Raw genomic sequence first — 18,756 nt, 5'->3', positions numbered from 1 at the left:
ACAGTTACACCAGACTAGGCACAACAAGAAACCACACCCCTGGGCCAAGGAAGCCCAGCAGCTGGAGGCCAAGCCACATACACTGCGGGCAGAGAAGAACAATCCTCAGCAGTGACAACATCCCAGCATCCCCACCAAAAAAAATTCTCTCAGAGAGATATCAAGTTTACTAAAAGGAAAGGCAGCAGGAGCAAAAACTCTTCCAATTCTGCTATTCCAAAACATGGGCTTTATATTACCATAAAACTGCATTTTGATGGTAATATTTCCCCTAAAGCAAGATTATATATAAACCCTACTCTGAATCAGTAACATGCCCTTGTAAGTCATTTGGAGTTGCATTCCTAGTGCCACCTAAAACAAGCCACCAACTGTGTCCAGACAAACCACACCTCTGTGGTCCAGCCCACTGTTTAATTGTTTTAAGCAGTGTGTTTAATTTACCAAGTTTAAACAGGAGGAGAAGACTAAATTGATAGATATGAAGGAACAGAAGATTGGCAAAATGCAATTCATGACCCATAAGTCATCTCTTCTTGGATCCTTGCAAAAGACATGGATCGGCAGAAAGGCAAGTGGGTGATAATTGGGGACAGTTGGAACATTGTTTATTTCCTGCTAGCAAAGACAGCAGTTCAGGCCTCCAAGGATAAATCAAATTTCTTGACCAGATGGAAGATATTTCATTTCCAAACATCATCCATACAACAATGGACCACAGAAAGAAAGCAGCTAATTCACAACAGCAACAAGAAAACAAAATTACTAGAGATTTTAGAGATGAGTTCTCATCAAAATCTGCACTTGCAAAGAGCCTCAAGTTACATCAGAACTTGCACCACATCCCATCATAATCAATTCGAAGACACTTTTATTGGCAAAACAAGCTCTGCAAGTGTTACCCACATGTAAAAAGCAGCATGCTTGAATTTCTTCCAGAAGTTGATTCAACATATGAAGGGCCTGTCTCCACAGAGACTATAAGAGAAAGGGATACATGGCATGGAGTTCAAGGATAGAAATGAAAATGTTCCAAAGAATAACATTTTATTTCTAGTAAGTGTTCCTTGCTCTAATATATTATATGGTTTACTTATAAGATTATAAAATTTTCTTCTCAGTGTCTCCTTTTACTTCTCATTCTAACATTTATTGTTTATGATATTCTCCCTGTATCCAATTTGAAATCCAAATTCCACATGCCAGTTCAGGAACTGGTAAAAGTCTGATTTGATTTTGCACATTTCACTTGGCACTAGGTGCCAGCAGAATAACTTTGCACATTAAGTTGTGGCAGTCTAGTTGACTGGCAGGTTGGAACTTCTTTTTTCTGCTGTAGAAACTTGTGTTCTGGTTTAGATTCTGACTAGCTTCTCTTGTGAATTTTGGATTAAATTATTTGCTTTCCAAGCCTCAAAAGGAGTGTCAAACCCCAGAAACAATGTTTTCATAGGTATGGATAGCATTTTCATTTGATTTCAGTCTATGCTTCTTTTGTGCTTTTAGGTGGAGACAATTTTTACAACTTTGGATGAGATGCATAAAAAGAATTGGTTTTGGTGCTGCTAGGATCAGCAATGGAAATCCTCCCAGTCCTACTCTGTAGCAATCATTACACAGATCTCATAGATCTTGTCATTTCATGTCTTTGCGCATCTGAAAATAAAAAAGTTGACTTCCCTTTGATTACAATGGAAGAACATACAGAGCCCTGGAGTTCGTTCTTGTGGGAGTCAAATATTCAAATCACCCTTGATTAGTATAGGAGGAAAATCTCAGCATTGTTTTCAGTTCTAATGGTTTGAACAGTTCAAACATGTCCTACTTGCTACGGCCACTTACAGCCAGCACAGCCACACAGAGCCTTAGGTATGCAAAGGATCCTGAGGCTCATTACTGTGGGGCTGTAGAGGGTCTGTGCTGTCTACCCACCTCAGCTCAGTCCCATCCCACAAAAGGTAATGTTCTCCTTATAGAGTTACTGTCATATTGCTCCTGTGAGCCACTCCCCTTCTGCTTGTCTCTAAAGGGCATGGAGCCATAAAGCACATACCTTAGAAACTTTGGTATGCAGCCTGCACAGTCAGAAAAGCTGGTTCCTTAGGCTACCTGCTCTTCTGGGGTGTAACTCCAGTGGCCCTCTGTCCTCACGACACTTCAAGAAGCAGTTTTAGCATTGCCACCACAATTACTTTAAGATCTTGACCCAGGATGCAAAGCATGTTGTTATGATGTTGTTCAAGAAAAAACTCCACACCTTTCCCAGATGAACCTCCAGGACCAGAGCACTGCAGTACATTAGCCAGCAAAGGTAGGTGTTTTGGCAGCTGTCCCAGTCACTTCATCGAAGCCCAAGCTCAGAGGCTGTTTCGCCTGAGCGGGTAAGTCAAGATGTACATAGCAGAGATGTCACCTCTGCCTCACTCCCCTCCTTGCTCGAAGGCTTCTGTCTGAGTACTGTTTATTTTTATCCTACAATTGATGAACTGTACATAGGTCTAATTTGTCCTGTATCTCCCATTATTTTTATATTGTAACTGTGTTAGGCTTCACCTTGTGTACCCAATTAAGCTAAGTGGGGTTTTGCTAAGCATTTAAAGGAGGGAAGTGTCTGCCACCCCCCTTTTTCTTACCAGTCTGTTCTAAAGCATCTCATCACAAAAATTGCTCACAGGTCCTTTCTCAAAAAATGATCATCTGGGTTTCTCTTGTTCTTCCAGCATAAATATTACCATCATCAAGTTTGCTTCTCCAGCACAACTAACCAAGAAAAAGTTACTACAGAGTATCCCAGGAATTATCCTTTTTTTTTTTCTGACATTGTTTTCAAGATTAAAAGTTTGCTTCCAGACTTCTAAAGACTTACGGGTGAAGAGCTAACCACAACAAGGCAAGAAAAGAAGCACCAAAAAAGGCCCGACATTTTCTAGGGACAATTGACTGTAAAACTTAAACCTAAGTAATTTGTTTATTTTGTTCTAGTCTGGAATTTCCACTAAGAGCAACAGAGTATTAAAGCTCCTCATCTTCCAGTTCACAGAAGGCAGGTCACAAACAAGAAAAACCTCAGAGAAATAACAGGCTTCTCCTGTTAGTGAGCAAGCTGCTTCAAGCCAAAGTTTGTAGTTGAAGGTTGCAGAAGTCAGGGAACACCAAGGTTGCTCTTGCTTGAGTACTGGTAGCATAGAAATTACTCAGCATAACTGTCAAAAATGCAATGATGACAAATCTGCCCTTCTAGAGGAGCTGAGGCACAGGCAGGGGATCCATGGGCTTCCCAGATAAAAGAACCTTGTGCCTGGGAAAAAAAGAAAACCAACAAAACAAACAAACAACAAAAACAAACCCCCTAAAACCAACAACTAACACCCAAAAGGCCTAGAGGTCTTCTGTTGTTTAAGGTAATGCTGACTGCAGGTCTGAATTCTTCCACACATTCAATAAATGCAGTGAACAAAGGCCTACAGACAGTATTGATTTATGAGTGGTGACAGTTCAAACTGGAACACATGAGGTTACCACCCTTGTGGTGGAGACAACCTCTCGGCAATCAGCTCTTCATGAGTCAACACCCTCTTGCAGCTGCTGTTCACTGGATCAGGGAAGAAGTCAGATGCAGAGGCAGCCTTCCCTAAGATAGCAAAGGGCATAACCCCATCAACCAGACAAATCAGTCCTTCCCTGTTTCCAAGACAATGCCCAAGAAAATTCCCTTCACCACTTCCTCTCTGCATGCATACAGCTCTGAGCTCAGCCTGCTCTTTCCTTGTATGTAGTAACTTAGATCTGTTTGCAGGGCAGTGACCTGAAGGACTTCTTGAAGGATTCCTGACCCAGTCTCTCACCTACTCCTGTATCTCACTGTCTGAGATTTAAACACTGAATACTACTGTCTGAGATCCATGACAAACATGCAAGTAGTCCTCTAGCATTCCTATTCACCAAAGACCATTCTCTCCTGTTTCTTGGCCATTAAAGCCTCCAGAATAGCAGCCTCCAGTCTATCTCCCCTTTCCCATACCACAAACTCTATAGTTTTCTCTCACAGACAGATTCATTATGTTTTTCCTCATGCTAATAGGTACTCTGCTGATCAAGGCCCTTTTATAAAGGCAGCACAAATTAGTGGCATGTCCTCCAGCCACAAGAAACACAATTCAGGCTTTTCAGGAGTAGCAGGCTTCAAAAATCACATTGAGGAGAATACAGTCTCTGAGGCCTCAAAAACCTAATTTCTTAAATTTGTCAAGCCTGAAGAAGTGGCAAAGTCTGAATAACAAAGAAAGGACAGCAGTAAAGCTGGCTTCTTCTTAACAAATGCAGTTTTAATTCACAGAATTATCCCACCTCCTGGTTCATCCTCAGAAGCTTGGAACAGAAGCAGGAAATTACAACCCCAAGACTTCTCTCCTTTTTTTTTCTTCTGCCCTCAGAGTTGCAACGAAAGGATTTGACTATTCAGCAGTTATGGAAATTCAGAACTAAAATTGGGTGAGAGCAAAAAGGGGAAAAAAAGAAGAGAAGAAAAAAAAAGAAAGAAGGTGTGTCTTTATTTTATTCTAATCCTAGATCCCACGAGACAGTTCTGATACACTGAATGCCTGCACCTTAAGCAAGAACCTCTCCCAGCACTACTAGCTGTCACCAAGTCAAACGAACTGACAGAGCTGGAGATTCAGGCCAAAGGAGCAGAGTATGTATTTCCCTCTAACCTTGCATAGTCACAAAATGCTTCTTATGAGCCTTTCAGAGAAGAAGGCTGAGAACATCAGGTGTCTATGTTTTAACTGCTCACAATAGTGACTCACTCTTTCACACAGCAATTCTTAATGGGGAAGGGGAAGAGAAGTAGGCTGCTCTTCCAGGAAAGGAGCAATTTTCTGCCACCAGACTTACACTTGTTTCTATATCCAGACTTCTTACCAAACCCAAAGTAATCGCCTATTCTCACTTTATGCTTTTGTTCAATTATCTCCAAAATTCTACCTTCTCACTTCAGTTCTGCCCTCCCATTTCATGCACTTTTTCAGACAATACTGTCCTGAAAATACCTTCCTAGACATCCCACTCAAAAATCCTTCTGGCTTATGTGCTCCCAAAGCTGACAGATTCCACGTTCCACCACCGCAGACAGAGGTGGTGATGGAGCTATCTCATGGGCTCACCATCTCAGTGTTCTGCTAATAGTCTCCCTTTCCACCTCTGACTGCATTGCTCAGTTCCTAGTATTTCATAAAATCACTCTATTAGGTCAGGGGCTCTACTGTCACGGATTCCTAACAATTTGTTAGGAATCATCCTCCTTTAAAGCATTAGTAAAATACGTCTTTCCCTGTCTCAGCAGTTAAATTATGCTCAACACTCATCTTCACTTTCAAAATTTCCATCTTTTATCCTACCTAATTAACAATTCTTTCTGCCATCAGATCCCACATAATTACTCCACTTGGATTTCCTTACATGACTCCTCTGTTCCTTTGCCAGCTCAAGTCCTTGGCTTTCATTTCCTAAATGCCTATCTTTGCTTCTGTTAATATCTATACTCCTATAGCCCTTTACCTTCTTATGGTTTACACTACTCTTGCATCTGCTTCCTCATCCTTATTTACACAGTTACCAGCTTTCAGTAGTCTTTGATGCCAACTCCTACCCAAAACTCCTCTCTATCCTCGTTCTAAGAAGTGATTGAAATGAAAAACTTTGGAAGCTTTTCCCATTAAACCAAAGCTAAAGGAAATTTAATTAGAAAGCGATACCATTTTAATATTGACCTTATCTATCCCAGTAGAATTATCACACCCCTGATCCTTATCGGATGTCAGATGTCCAATTAAGACTATAAAGCCTTTGGGGCAAACGTAGCCTCCTCCTTCATGTTACACATGAAGAGCCACAGCACCTCAACCAATCCTTAAGTTAAGAAAAACACCTTGGAAAGTCAAAGAACTTGATTTTGCCAAGGGCAACACCACTCCACTGTGATTTGGAAATTACCAGAGAAGTTAAAAGTCCTCACTCTTTGAAACTTCAAAATGCAAGAATAGGGTTCCCCTCAACAGAAATAATGCCTGACCATGTCTGAGAAGAGAGGAGCTCAGTACAGAATGCACTGAAAAGGTTTTTCCATGGTATCTCTAGCTCCTTCCTGCCTCAAATCTCCAAAGCCATCACTTATCCACTTTGAAACAGCAGGAGAGTCACTTCTTTTTTCCTCCTCTCTCCAGAAGGAGCACAGCAGAAATAAACCTCGAGTGATAAATTATGCACCACTTTTGTGTGGCTGCCTCTTGGCCAGACGGGAAATTTTTCTCCCAAAGCCTTTTGTTTCCAGCTTTGATCCCAGTGTTGGATCCGCTCTGTTCAGCTTTCCCTCAGCATGGAGGTGAAGGGAGAGCTGACACAGGCCAAGTTCAGGCTTACTGCGAGTCACAGTCAGATCTTCCATTAGCCTTCTCCCCTCCCCCTTTCCAACTGGAACTCTCCTTGAGTTTGAAAAGATCCTATTAAACATTTTCCAGAGGGCCTTACAGAGGATACATTATTTTGATGGATGCTGGGACTAAAGGAGGAGGATTTCTAAGTACAGTGAAATAATGGAGTTTGTTCTAATGGGTTTAAGAGATGCCCGGGGGCACCAAGTAAGTTCCTTCTCTGCAAATCAAAAACACAGAAGACCAGAAAATGGAGCCGAACAACTGAACGCCAGGAAGCGGGGAAATCGGGCTCTATTTAACTGCTGCTCTTGGTTACAGCCAACTTCAGGCTGCTTGGAAAAACAGCACACACACACATATCACTGGCACAAACTTAACAGCAGAAACAAAGGGACAACAGGGGTCAAACTGGGGGTGGCAAGGAGGAGAAGGATGCAAGGCTGGGTCCCCACCCCCTACCAGAGAGTCGGATCAATTATCCTTGAATACTAACAAGATTTCTGATTAAAGAACTGCTGCTATGCAATAGAAACAGAAAGCTCCAGCAGCTGGGAGGGGCTGTCGGGCAGTAACAAAGAGACACAGAAGACTATGCCCTGCTAGGGCATACGGAGGAAGTCACCATGCTGGTAGCCAGGAGAGGGGTCTCCTCTGCCTGGAGTCATGATAACGTCTCACTGTTGGCAGATTTAACTCCAAGAGTAAAATTCCATCCTGACACTACAGAACACGGGGTCTGTCTTCAGGCAAATATGTTATCTACTAGAAGCTTGGCTGGACAACAGTTCTTTACACAACCTTATCACTATAGTACAGGAAGGTGAATTCTGTTCTAACTCTTTTTACCTCTGAGTATTGCAACATCAGAAAGTTGCTATCAACATACAACAGCTTGAGAAACAAAATCTGTCTTTGTCTTCTGCTGTCTTTGGTCATACACTTTTTGACAAAACTGCAATTGGCAGTACAAACATTGAATATGCATCTACATTACAGTCTGTTAATCTCAATGGTTTTTGACTTGCTGACTGGTGACTAATACCAGAAGAACCTAATCACCTAAGAACCTCATGACAGACAAAGCTTCTGTTACCACGTTTCAACCCACAGGTGTGCTAACATGCTTATATGAGAATGCTTAATATATCTCATACCAGCAGAATTAGGTTCATGACACTTCAGTTGGCTTTTTTCTTTTGTCTTCTATATTAAATTAAGTAATTCCTGATATAAAAAATTTCAGTAGTTCACAATTCAGCACTACAAAAGTCAACAAACATCAGTGCCATCTGATGTTAATGAAGTCTTTATGAAAACTTATTTTCCTGCCCTTTCACAGTGATTCTCCTTTCATCTAGGCTGAAAACGGCCAAGGAGATCTGCTGCTCACAGAGTGACTGCAGCTCAAGAGTTGCCCAGACCAAAGGCACAGGCTGGAACACTTCAGCATCTAACAGACAGTTCTGCATAAGAGAGGCCGAAAAACATGCCTGGAAAGCTGAAAAACCCCAACGTGAATTCACTCACAACAGGAGGGCAGTCAAATACTCCCAGGTAGCAGTCCTAGAGCAACCAGATATATAGCATGAATAAACCACAAGTCTACAGAATAACAAGCCTCTGGATCCATAAGCTTACTATCGTTTGTACAGGGAAATGGAAATCTACAGACAGAATAAAGAAGAGATTCAACAGCATTACAGCACCCAGCTTTCATTCAGTAGAGACAACAAAATCCCATAAAAGAGTAATACCTAACCTAACAGCAATGGCAAAGAACCATTGGCACCACAGACTTAAAAGTAAGAGCCTAACCATCAAGGACATGGGATTCATGGATGACAATTACATTTAGTGTTTTCTGCATGACTGTGTGAAACACAGCCAGCTGCTAAGTACAGTATGCCATTTGAGGGACTGAGTTTGTTATATGCCAGAGCTAAACTAGAAATAATGGAGGATTAGAGAAACTAAGTATCCATCTTTCTTTTACATTTCTTTTAATAACACTTTACTTACCAAATCACCCTTTCCAACAGACAGTTGGTAAAATTTCTGTGGTTTTATGATCTTTTGACCATCAGCAAGAGAAATGTAAATATTATTAGAAAGAGAAATAGTCACATGCAGCAAGGCAATTTAATGAAGGTGCAGAACATGCACTTACTATATAAATCTATTTTTAAAACCTTGACTGGTTTTTAAGATAATATCTCTTTATCAGCTTTTATAAGTGTTATGAAGCATACATTCTATTGTGTTCAACAGTAAGTTGCATTCTAGGGCAAATGGAGTTGGCCTTGGGCAAGACAATTTCTACTTCACTTCCCACATTTACAAAACAAGGATAATATTTGCCTATTTCACAAGAGTGCACCAAGATTCAAGAGCACTATCAGACTACAGATCATTCTCATAGAATTAATGTTTTAACTATTTTTTAATGTTAATTTCACTAGTTTGGAGACCATTTGCAAGTAAAAACAAAATACAAATCACTTTAATTTCTTTTTCTATTTAACATACAGCAAGTACTGCTTTCTGGTCTGAACTACAAACAACTGCGTAATGTTTATATCTAACCACTTGTTCTTCAGTAACTTCAAAGAACACAATGTAGAAAAACACATTGAAATCACATTTTGTGGCTCACAGGAAGAGAATATCCCTCTTCAAGGTTCACAAGACACTCTGGAAATGCAAGCACTTTATGTAACTATGCACCTATTAATTTTCTTGCTGCATACACCCACACTTCCAAGATACAAGAAGAGTTTCTCTATTGCAGAAAACAGTGCTATGGCACACAACTGAAAGCTTCTAGAAAGAGAATATGAAAGAAAAACACTTATACACACTAAACAAAACAATAGTGGTAACTTCATACTGGAAGATTTATGCTATATGCTTTTCCAGTATGTTTTGGTAGACAGAATTGTCAAAAGCAAAACAAAAAAAAACACCACTTGTCACCACCTGCATCTTGCTCTTCATTTTAGAAATATAGGGAATGGAACTCAGTGCCATCACCACTTTGGAAAAAAGAAAGTCAAGATAATTCAGGATGACCAAGAGATCTGTGAATATCATGCAAACTGATGACCAGCAAACCCTGGCACTCTCAGCACACCCAGGAAGCAGAACATTATCCAAGTTGACAATAAGAAAACGGGTGCTTTGCACTTGGCTAATAGCTGTGGAACCAACAGCAATGCCAAGCACAGGCAGTGCAAATTGTGATTCCCACCGCAAAATATACTTCTACAGAAGTAACACGTTCAGCTTTCCAACTATAAAACGTAGACAACATGTTTCAGAAGTGAAGCTCTGATATTAGCTATGTATTTTTCTGGCAGAGCTCCAGGAGCCAGAACAGCAAACACATCAGCCAGACAGGTTCTGTGACATTCTGTATTTATACCAACACAGACCATCTTAACACCAGGTCATTCTCACTCCAGCCACCAGCAGGGCATGACATTAGCATTAAATTCCCTCTCTATACCTGCTTTTGCCTGATACACTTTTCCGAGAGTTTAAGATACTTGCAGACCTCCTTTGCTGGTTTGGGGATTTTTTTGGCACAGACTTCCCCAGTTTGATCTGCCTCTATCCACTACAAGAGTCAAAGGTCAGTCTTGCAGACTTGTTTGCTTTACACACTCCTGTACTGAGGCAGAGTAGTAAATGACCAAGTGTCTCTAACAATTTACCTGTTTGGCATGGCAACTTCCATGGATGCCTTATGACAGTTAAGCAGCACATCACCCCCCTGCAGGCACTTCTACGGGACAACTTTGAAGATTTTCTAGCTAAGTGGAGGAACACCAACTCATCACAAATTTTGGCATTTTCTCTGCCACCTCCATCCTGCTATCTTCTCATGTTTTTCCTTGCTTCAAATAGGAAAAAGCTTGCCCAGGAATTGTGTCCTTATTGCAAAATTGCATCCCTATTTCCTTATATTTCAATGAAGGAAAGAGAATATTCACTTCTGGAAGCAGCAGGCACATCCAGTCGTAAACTTACAGTCATCTGACAAGAGGATACACAAAACTGCACTGACGGGAAAACTGCTTGAAAGAGAAACAAGCTGCCATAAAAAAAGCATCCTAGAGACATCAAGGAACAACCACCTACTAGCAAACTTGCATTTTACAATCAGACATCCCCCACATGGCTGTTAACAGCCCAGACACATTAACTAGGAGCACCTGGGTAACAGCCAAAATAAAACACATCCAGATCTGTGCCTACACCAAGATCTATCTTTTAGCTCCTTCTCACTCCCAGAGGGCAGCTAAGTATCTGTGTGGCATTTGGGAACTCAAGAGTACTTCTGGCTCCTAAAAAACAGGCTTTCTGATACACAGAACTACAGCCCTCTCTAGTCAGTCTAAGCTGCCGTAGCACATTCTTCAAAGCTGCCTGCAATTAGGTTTCTTGTTAGAAGAGAAATAATATTACCTGAAACCCAAACTCCCTATGATTGTGCCCCAGGGGCAATACTTGTAGAATGATGGAGGTCAGCAGCACTACTGCAAATGCTTCCTGTAATTTCAGAGTAGCACGGGAGAAAACGGATGGGTGAAATTATACAGCAGCTGCCAAGGCAGTGAAGGGAAAGAAATGAGGTAGGTATCTCCTCTCCACACCCCTCCCCCAAAAGCCTTCTAACTCTTTATAAACAATTTTGCGAACTGTTTAGATGTTTTCTTCTCCACCGGGCGCACTTTAAAATCAACAACCACCACACAAGACGAAGAAACAGCAGATGCCACTTGACGGAGCAACTGCAGAGCTGAAGTTTTCATGGCGAGACTTCATGGGACTACCTCCCGGCTCGCTAAGAGCGGAACGAAACCCTTCCCTCGCCACTATTTTTGGTACTTCTGCTCTGGCCCCGCTGTGCCACGGCGCTGCGGGAGGACTCGCAGTCCCCGCCGAGGCGAGGCAGGTAGCCCGGGGCGCCACCGCGGAGCCGGGCTGTACCTTTAAGGGGCCCGTCGCGGCGGGTGCGCGGCTGCATTCCTGCTCCGGAGCGGCGGCTGTCCCGACACGCCGGGCACGGCAGCCTGCGAGGCAACCTGCGCGCCCGCCCCGGCCCGGCCCGCCGCTCGCACCGCGGGAACAAAGCCCGCGCCCGCCGCCAAACTTCCGCGGGGGCAGCGGCCGCGTGGGCGCTGCGGGCTCTCCGCCGGGGAGAGCCCGCTGCCCAGGGCAGCACCTCTCCGCGACCCGCGCTCCGGCCTGCCGGGGCACTCTGCCGGCTCCAGCCCGCCGCGCCGGGACACGGCGAAGGCGAGAGCCCCCCGTCCGGGCGCGGGACGGGGCGCGGACAAAGCGCGGCGGCGGCGGGGCGGCGCGGGGCACGGCTCCCCGCCCGGCGGGCGCGGGCAGGTGAGCGGCACGGCTGGCAGGGCTCTCCGCCCGGGCACGGATCGCCGCCGCCGAGCCCGGGACGGCAGCCGGGCCCCCCGCGCTGCCGCGGGGCAGAGCGTGCCGCTGCAGCCGCTTACCTCTGGAGCGGAGCAGCGCTCCCAGCAGCACCAGCAGGAGCTGCGGAGGCGCGGGCAGGAGACAACCCCCGCCGCGCCGCCTCATGGTGGCAGCGCCCCGGCCCCGCGCCCGGGCCGCCCGCAGCGACGTCGCGGGTTCCTCCTGCGCGGAGCACCCCGGCACGACCGCCGCTCGCTCCGTCCGCAGCCGCGGCAACTCCGGGGCCGGGGGCTCCCTCCCCGCTCCGCCCGCCCAGGCCCGGCCCCGAAGGAGGAGCCCCGCCGGGGCAGCCCCCGCCCCGCTCCCCCCAGCGCCGAGGCACTTCGCAAACTTTCCGTGCGGCAGAGGCGGTCCCGCGGCCGAGGCACGCGGCGATGCGCTCACCTCTCTTCCGCACCCGGTGGGGCCGTCGCCCGTCACCGCTGCGGGACCCCTGGGGCCGCCCAGAGCCCCCGGACCGCCTCAGCCCTTGCCCCGGGTACGGCACCCTCACCGCGGGCGGGGAAGCCCTTCCTAAAGCGGCTCCTGTGCTCGGGGCCGTCGGTGTCGGCTCTCCCTGTCCAGCTCCCGCAGCATTGCCAAGGAACATTGCTCCGGGCTCTCGGCTGCCCGCCGCAGGGCTGCCCCGTATCCTCTGGTCCCAGCGCGCTGCCACCGCTTCCCGACTTGCGGCAGCTGGCTGTACCCAGGACAAATCGCAGAGCCCTCTTGCCCGTCCCGTCCCCGTTTGCCAAACTCCCTTCGAAGGGGAAACATTCACGAGCCCTTCGCCCAGCATGCATGTTGCCACCTATGGGAACGTCTCATTTTTCCCTCCGTTCGTGACAATATTCTGCGATTTGGTGTTTTCCTTATAGCCGCGGTGTCCGAAGACAGCTAACTATATATGAATGTCAGGTACCCTAAAAAAATTAGGGTCATTTCCTGCAGGAATAGAAATTAATACTTGGACAATTGGCTTATGTGCCTTCTGTTCGGTGCTGCATTAAAAAGCAGACAGGCTTTTACTGGAGATCACCCTTAGAGCCAGTTTTATGATCCTTTTGGCGTGATTAGACATTTTAATACATAGGGTTGACAGTGCAAGGAACTGTTGTTAAATAACTAATCTCAGTTTATTTCAAAGTATTACTTGAATGGAAAGCTGACTCGGATAGTCCAAACCCTGACCACAGGGGAAATGAGAATTTTGTCGAATTGACACCAAAGGGCCAGTAACAGAAATGATCTTATTTAAAGCCTTCCCATAGATGAATCCAGAGGAAGTTGCAATTAATCCCATCCTTTAAACAATCACAAGAGTAAGAAAATGGCACAGCATGTGATAGAGAGAATTATGCCACTTCTATTAATTAAGTGTAAAATGGTGAAGACAAGGGGTATTATTAAAAATGTCAACGTAAAATTAAAACAGGGACTGAGTCTTGACAAATTGTGCTCAGTGTAAAGAGAAAATAATCCAATGCAGCTTCTGAGGAGAACTCCCAAGAGCAGAACACCACAAGAAACAGTAAGCAGCAAATCGTTTAAATTTGGCTACCAAAATTTTTAAAAAGCAGACTCTTTTCTTTATATGCAGAACCACTGCTTCAAGATAGGAATAGATCCACATTAGTGGAAGATACACAAAGTGTGCGAAGTTGCAGAAGAGTAACAACACATACAGGCAGTCAAGAGGGACTGGTTGAGGTGAAGAGACTAAAAAACTTCTCTATTCTAATATTGACTTGGAATCAGTGACACACTGAGGCACAGAAAGTACACACAATTATTGTAAAGTAATAAACTCCGAGTTATCAGAGTTTAAGATGGTTGAAGGAGAAGAATTCTGAATAGTTAGTTACATTTAAGAGAGAGAAAACAATAACCTCACACTGACTGGGTGACTGACTAGAATGCAAAACCCCCACTGTACCTCCCTAAAATACAGAGCAACATAACCAAAATTCACATAAGTTTGTATTCTCTGCTAAAGCTAGATCATCAGGTAGTATAACTCAGAGGAGTCCTTCTGACTTCAGGCTCACAGAAGCCTTTAGAAGTTTAGGTGCTGAAGTACTGAGTGTGATAAAGCACGGAAACAGGCCCCAGAACCTCCTGATAATTACATACTTAGGTCATGGAACACTCAGCTTTTGAGATGGGTATTTTCCTGTGTCTGAAACAAAAGCCTCTTGAAAAATATTGAAAAATATTGTCCTACATACAAGTAAATTCACTTGTTAGCTCTTCAGTTCTTCTCTCCCCAGGGAACAAACATTTTTACCCACTCTGTTAAAGTGTATTTACCAGTCCTCTGCATCCTGCACTGTATTCTGGCAAATCACTTTCCTCTCTAAGCTAAACTTCCTTAAACTATATCTCTATCTTATTAGTAATTTTAAAATCCCCTGGTGAAATGTTAGAGAAGCACATAGCATTATCTTTCACAAACATCTCCTGAATAGGTTGCAATTGAACAGATGAAAATTTATATTATAACCTTCTCAATTACCAACCTGTTGATAAATACTTTGATTGAATATAGCCCTGATTACATGTGAGATCTTTAAGGAATAATTATAAAGTAGATTTATGTCGTCCCAAATGGATATTTATGGTAAAAGCAGAAGAGTTGCTAAATAATGTTGGTAAAATTTAACCATGTGCTTTGGTCTTGCCTCTTTCAGACCAAATAGCTTTAAGATTATGTAAATATCAGAATACACTTCAACCCATGCACAATGTAGGTACTTGCTTCTACCCACACCTATGAGGGAGGAGCATCATGAAGTAACCTGCAATAATTTATAGATCACTGATAAGTGATATGTAACGCAAGTATTGTGAGACAGATGAGAAAGAAGTAATTAAAATATAATTAACAATTAATTTATATTACAACATGCCCAAGCAAAAAACTTCCACTAGTCATTATAAATGGAACAGGAAGAAGATTATTATCCTAATAATAATTTTGAGACATAATTCAGATACACCCCCCTCCAAAAAGAAACATTAGAGAAATAAACCAATCCAGTGATAGAAAATAAGTGCTGTGAAATAATACTGATAGTTGCATCATTTTCAGTGTGATTTTAAATAACAAACCCATGTCAGGAAAAGGACAACCAAGAACATGGTGTCTTTGGAAAAAGAAGAAAGAAGGGGACCAGAACAAGGTAGGATTATTAAGGAAAACACACTTTATCTATTTTGAAACTGCAAAGATGTTAATAAGAGGTTTAAAGAAAGAAAGAGAAAAAAAATGGTCTAAGTCTTACCTATCAAAGTATTTTTAAATGTTCAAATGAGCTTTTCCTTGCAAAGATGCTTCTCCGCACCTCAAGTTTCCTAAAAGAGAATGACACATTGGGTAGCTTAATTCTGTTCAGAAAGGTTTGGAGCAATCGTCTTTTGAGTACTTGAGATAGAGTGAATTAATTTACTAGAATGAGAAATGGGCAGAATGAATTTGTGTTAAAAATTTTTGCTTTTTAAAGTAATGTAAAGCTCACTGTGTGAAGAGAAGGCAACAGACACAATACACCTTGTATGGCTTTTGGCATCATGTCACAAGACTCTTTCATAGAACGACATTTTAAATACAGATATGGGAAGGTGTGCAAGCATCTGACAGAAGGAAACCACAGTGGCCATTAGTCATTATTTGTCAAAAGGCAAAGGCACTTCAGATCTGTTTCAAGATACGTCCTGAGTTCTGTTTTGTCTACTATGTTCACTGACAACTTAAACAATGCAATATTTATGCTTGTAAAATCTGTGCTATAACAACTGATAACCTCAAAACAAAGGCAAAGAACTGAAAACACTAGGAAGGATGAGATCAGACACCCCAAATCCTATTGACAGATTGGTCAGGTTGTCCAAAAACCAACAAGAATGAATACAGTAGTTAAAAACATATTCTTGGGAAACAGAATGAAAAATTAATAAACTGCATGGAATTTTGGACTAGACAGAAATACAGCATCTTAGGATAACAAACAATATAAACCAATAGTGCAGCAGCACTGCCAGGAATTCTGGAACATCTTAACAGGTGTGTCATATATGAGACAATTTGATTTCCTTAATTCGCGTAATACTGAATCTGCAGTTGGATACTGTGCCTGGTCCTGCCTGAACACCACAGAAACATAAAAACCTCTGAAGAGAAACAAGAAAATAATAGGAACAAGAAGTGTATAGATCAAACCCTTTGAGACAAAGCTGAAAGAATTAGGTATGCCTAGTGAAGAAATAAAAGCTTCAAGCCAGATGCAGCTTTCTGATATTTATAAGAGCTAATTACTGAGATGTTGATCAGCCATTCTCTATGGCTCCAGTAGAAAGACATGAAAGAGTCAACTTCATTTGCAACAAGAAATACTTAAAAGATTTTTCTGATCAGCATTCCAGCTGAGGATTTTTCAACGGTGGAGCAGACTGTCTAGGAGGACTGAAGAATCTCTTCCACAGGAGTTTTATAAGAACACAATTTGATAAGCATGCTGGTACTAACCTTGATGTGTTTAGTCTTGATGCAGTACAGACTGGACTAGGCGATCTTTTGGAACCCCTACCAAACTTAGGTTCTACAATGGATATAGTTCAGGAAATCCTAACTGGAAAGACAACTACAAACTCTGCACTCTGATTGATCAAATTGTGTTTTACTAGTGAGCTCCACTAAATAAACAGAAAAGCCAGGAAAACACCAAAACATTCCCAACAGGGCTCTAAGTTCAAGAAAAAATCATAGGTATTAGACCATGAGATTTTTCCAGTGGCCCTTTTAATTTCTTTAGTTATTTCACTGGTACATTACCCACATCAGTTTCCTCTTCCATACCGCCAGTGAACTAAAGAGGTGGTAGATGGGATTACCAGGTAAGCTAAGTGTCAGATTTTACCTGTACATACAGGACTGTTGGGTGTCCAACTTCACTGATGAGGTGAGAGCTGAGGGACTGAGAGCTTTTGCATCTGATTACCTAGTTTGTAATAATGGTCTCTCTGTGAAATACATTAAATGAAATTTTAACAGTGATTTATATTTTATTGGTTAATATTTTAATTATTTGTATTTTATTGATTAATATTGGTTTATATTTTATGTTATCACGTTTTCCTTTGTTGCCCTTCCTTAAGTTCTCTAAGTACTGGCAGTACTACTGTGTACCCAGAGATGCTTGTAGGTGTCATAAACATTCAAATATTGTCACCATTGTCCCCTACAGTGTTTCTCAAGCTGCTGCTCACTTACTCTTAATAAAACCATATGCCATCTTCTGCAGCATTACCACAATTGTTTTCATTTCCAAAAATATAAAATTCAGCTTAGCAGGTCAGAGTTTATGTGTTACTTAATCTTATTAACCTTTCATTTAACTACTGCTTTCTAAGCATTCCAATTGCACTTTTTTTGGGGGGGAAACTTTATGATCATCTCATGGACCACTGTTTCTACCAATTCTACTTTGCAGTGCAGACCAGAAAAACTAAAGATTACTTTAAATGTCTACATTCAAAAGCTGAGATATTAAGACTTTTGCAAAAGGTCCTTTGTACTGTAATGTCCAAAGTACAGATTCATCTAACCCCACCCCTTTTCGTGTGTGTGTCTAGAAGGTGGGACAGAAACCAACCTCCAAGGCTCTTTAATCTTCCCCTCTAGGAACAAAATAAAAAAACCAAAAACAATACCATAAGTAAATTGACTCTCAAAATAGGAAAAAAAAAACCCTAAAACCAAACAACAGACCAAACCAAACCTTTCTTCATATTTTCTTTGAGATGGTAACTCTTCCTGTGTTTTTGAAAGCTGGTTCTGCTCCTTCTTTTGCTGGTTCCATAACATTCTCTATGTAAAAATAATGCAAACAAACACCCTCTTCTATTCATGATGAGACTCCTCCCTGCAGTGAAATGGCAATTATCCAGGCCTTGCAGAATGTCTGCATTGCAAAGGTAGCCTATGGCCTACCCTTAGGAACTGCACAGCTTAATGCCTTGACTCTGGCACAGGAAAACAGGAAAAGAGGAAGAGCTTAAAAGGGAAATGTTCTCTTGAAAGCCAGCAAAAGAAGAATTCAGCTTGAAGACAGAAGCCTAGCCACCTTTGTTCCCCAAACACATTCAAATGGATAAGTAGCAAGTTGTGTCTCCTAAATTAATTTTTTACTTCACAGAGAAGCATTTTCTAAAGAACTGAAGACCTGTGTCTTTCTTCGACTTCCAGCTATTAATGTAGTTTGCCATCAATAGTCTCTGGACTCAGATAAGAAGTTTGTGGTAAAAATCAATCACACAATCAGAAGGAAAGGTGATGTTATATCTCAGTATGTGGAATATCTTCGATGGGCTGACTTCCTTTCTTAAAAAACCTAGAATACATAAAGTTGGCCTGTAAAGAAACAAGTGGTCATGGGAATAGATGTGAAAGACATAAACATCTTTCTCTCAGCTCACACATCTTTCTTGCTCTCAGAAGCCACTATGGAGATGTAAAAATGGAGACAGAACAAAAAAGAGAGTTTTCTTTTTTGAAGATGATTCACTTCTAATACTTTATTGGCATGATGGGTCTGGCAAATACTGCCAACGCAAACAAGATATAACCCTTGAGTGTTTCTGATAAGATGTCAACCATCAGTTTTCCTATCAGGTGCCTGAATCAGAGATACTTCTTAACACCTCTCCCTCTGTCATACTAGCTCTTGATAAATGTGAGTGAGGGAACAAATTAATTGCTCCTCACTGGGTGAGACCTAAATAAAAGCACAGGTGGGAGCAAGATCCAGACTGGCACACCCCCTTCACATGAGTCACACATATGCAC

The 18,756-nt window shown here is 42.5% G+C and overlaps 2 protein-coding genes across 3 annotated transcripts in view; one reads left to right on the top strand and one right to left on the bottom strand.

The window, feature by feature from the left end:
- The window catches only part of LRP4 (LDL receptor related protein 4), an 83,335-nt gene extending 71,165 nt beyond the window's left edge, over positions 1-12,170 (bottom strand). For both annotated transcript variants that reach the window (XM_063398437.1, XM_063398438.1), the window contains exon 1: positions 11,954-12,170. In XM_063398437.1, the coding sequence (XP_063254507.1) occupies positions 11,954-12,038 (85 nt within the window). In that variant the 5' untranslated portion in view covers positions 12,039-12,170. The remainder of the gene's footprint in view (positions 1-11,953) is intronic.
- The window catches only part of F2 (coagulation factor II, thrombin), a 329,241-nt gene that overhangs the window by 136,428 nt on the left and 174,057 nt on the right, over positions 1-18,756 (top strand). The window lies entirely within an intron of this gene.

The sequence above is a fragment of the Prinia subflava genome, chromosome 5, assembly GCF_021018805.1.
Source record: "Prinia subflava isolate CZ2003 ecotype Zambia chromosome 5, Cam_Psub_1.2, whole genome shotgun sequence".
In the NCBI taxonomy this organism is placed as follows: domain Eukaryota; kingdom Metazoa; phylum Chordata; class Aves; order Passeriformes; family Cisticolidae; genus Prinia; species Prinia subflava.
Note: the sequence above shows the minus strand (reverse complement) of the source record. Positions and strands in the feature narration are given on the sequence as shown.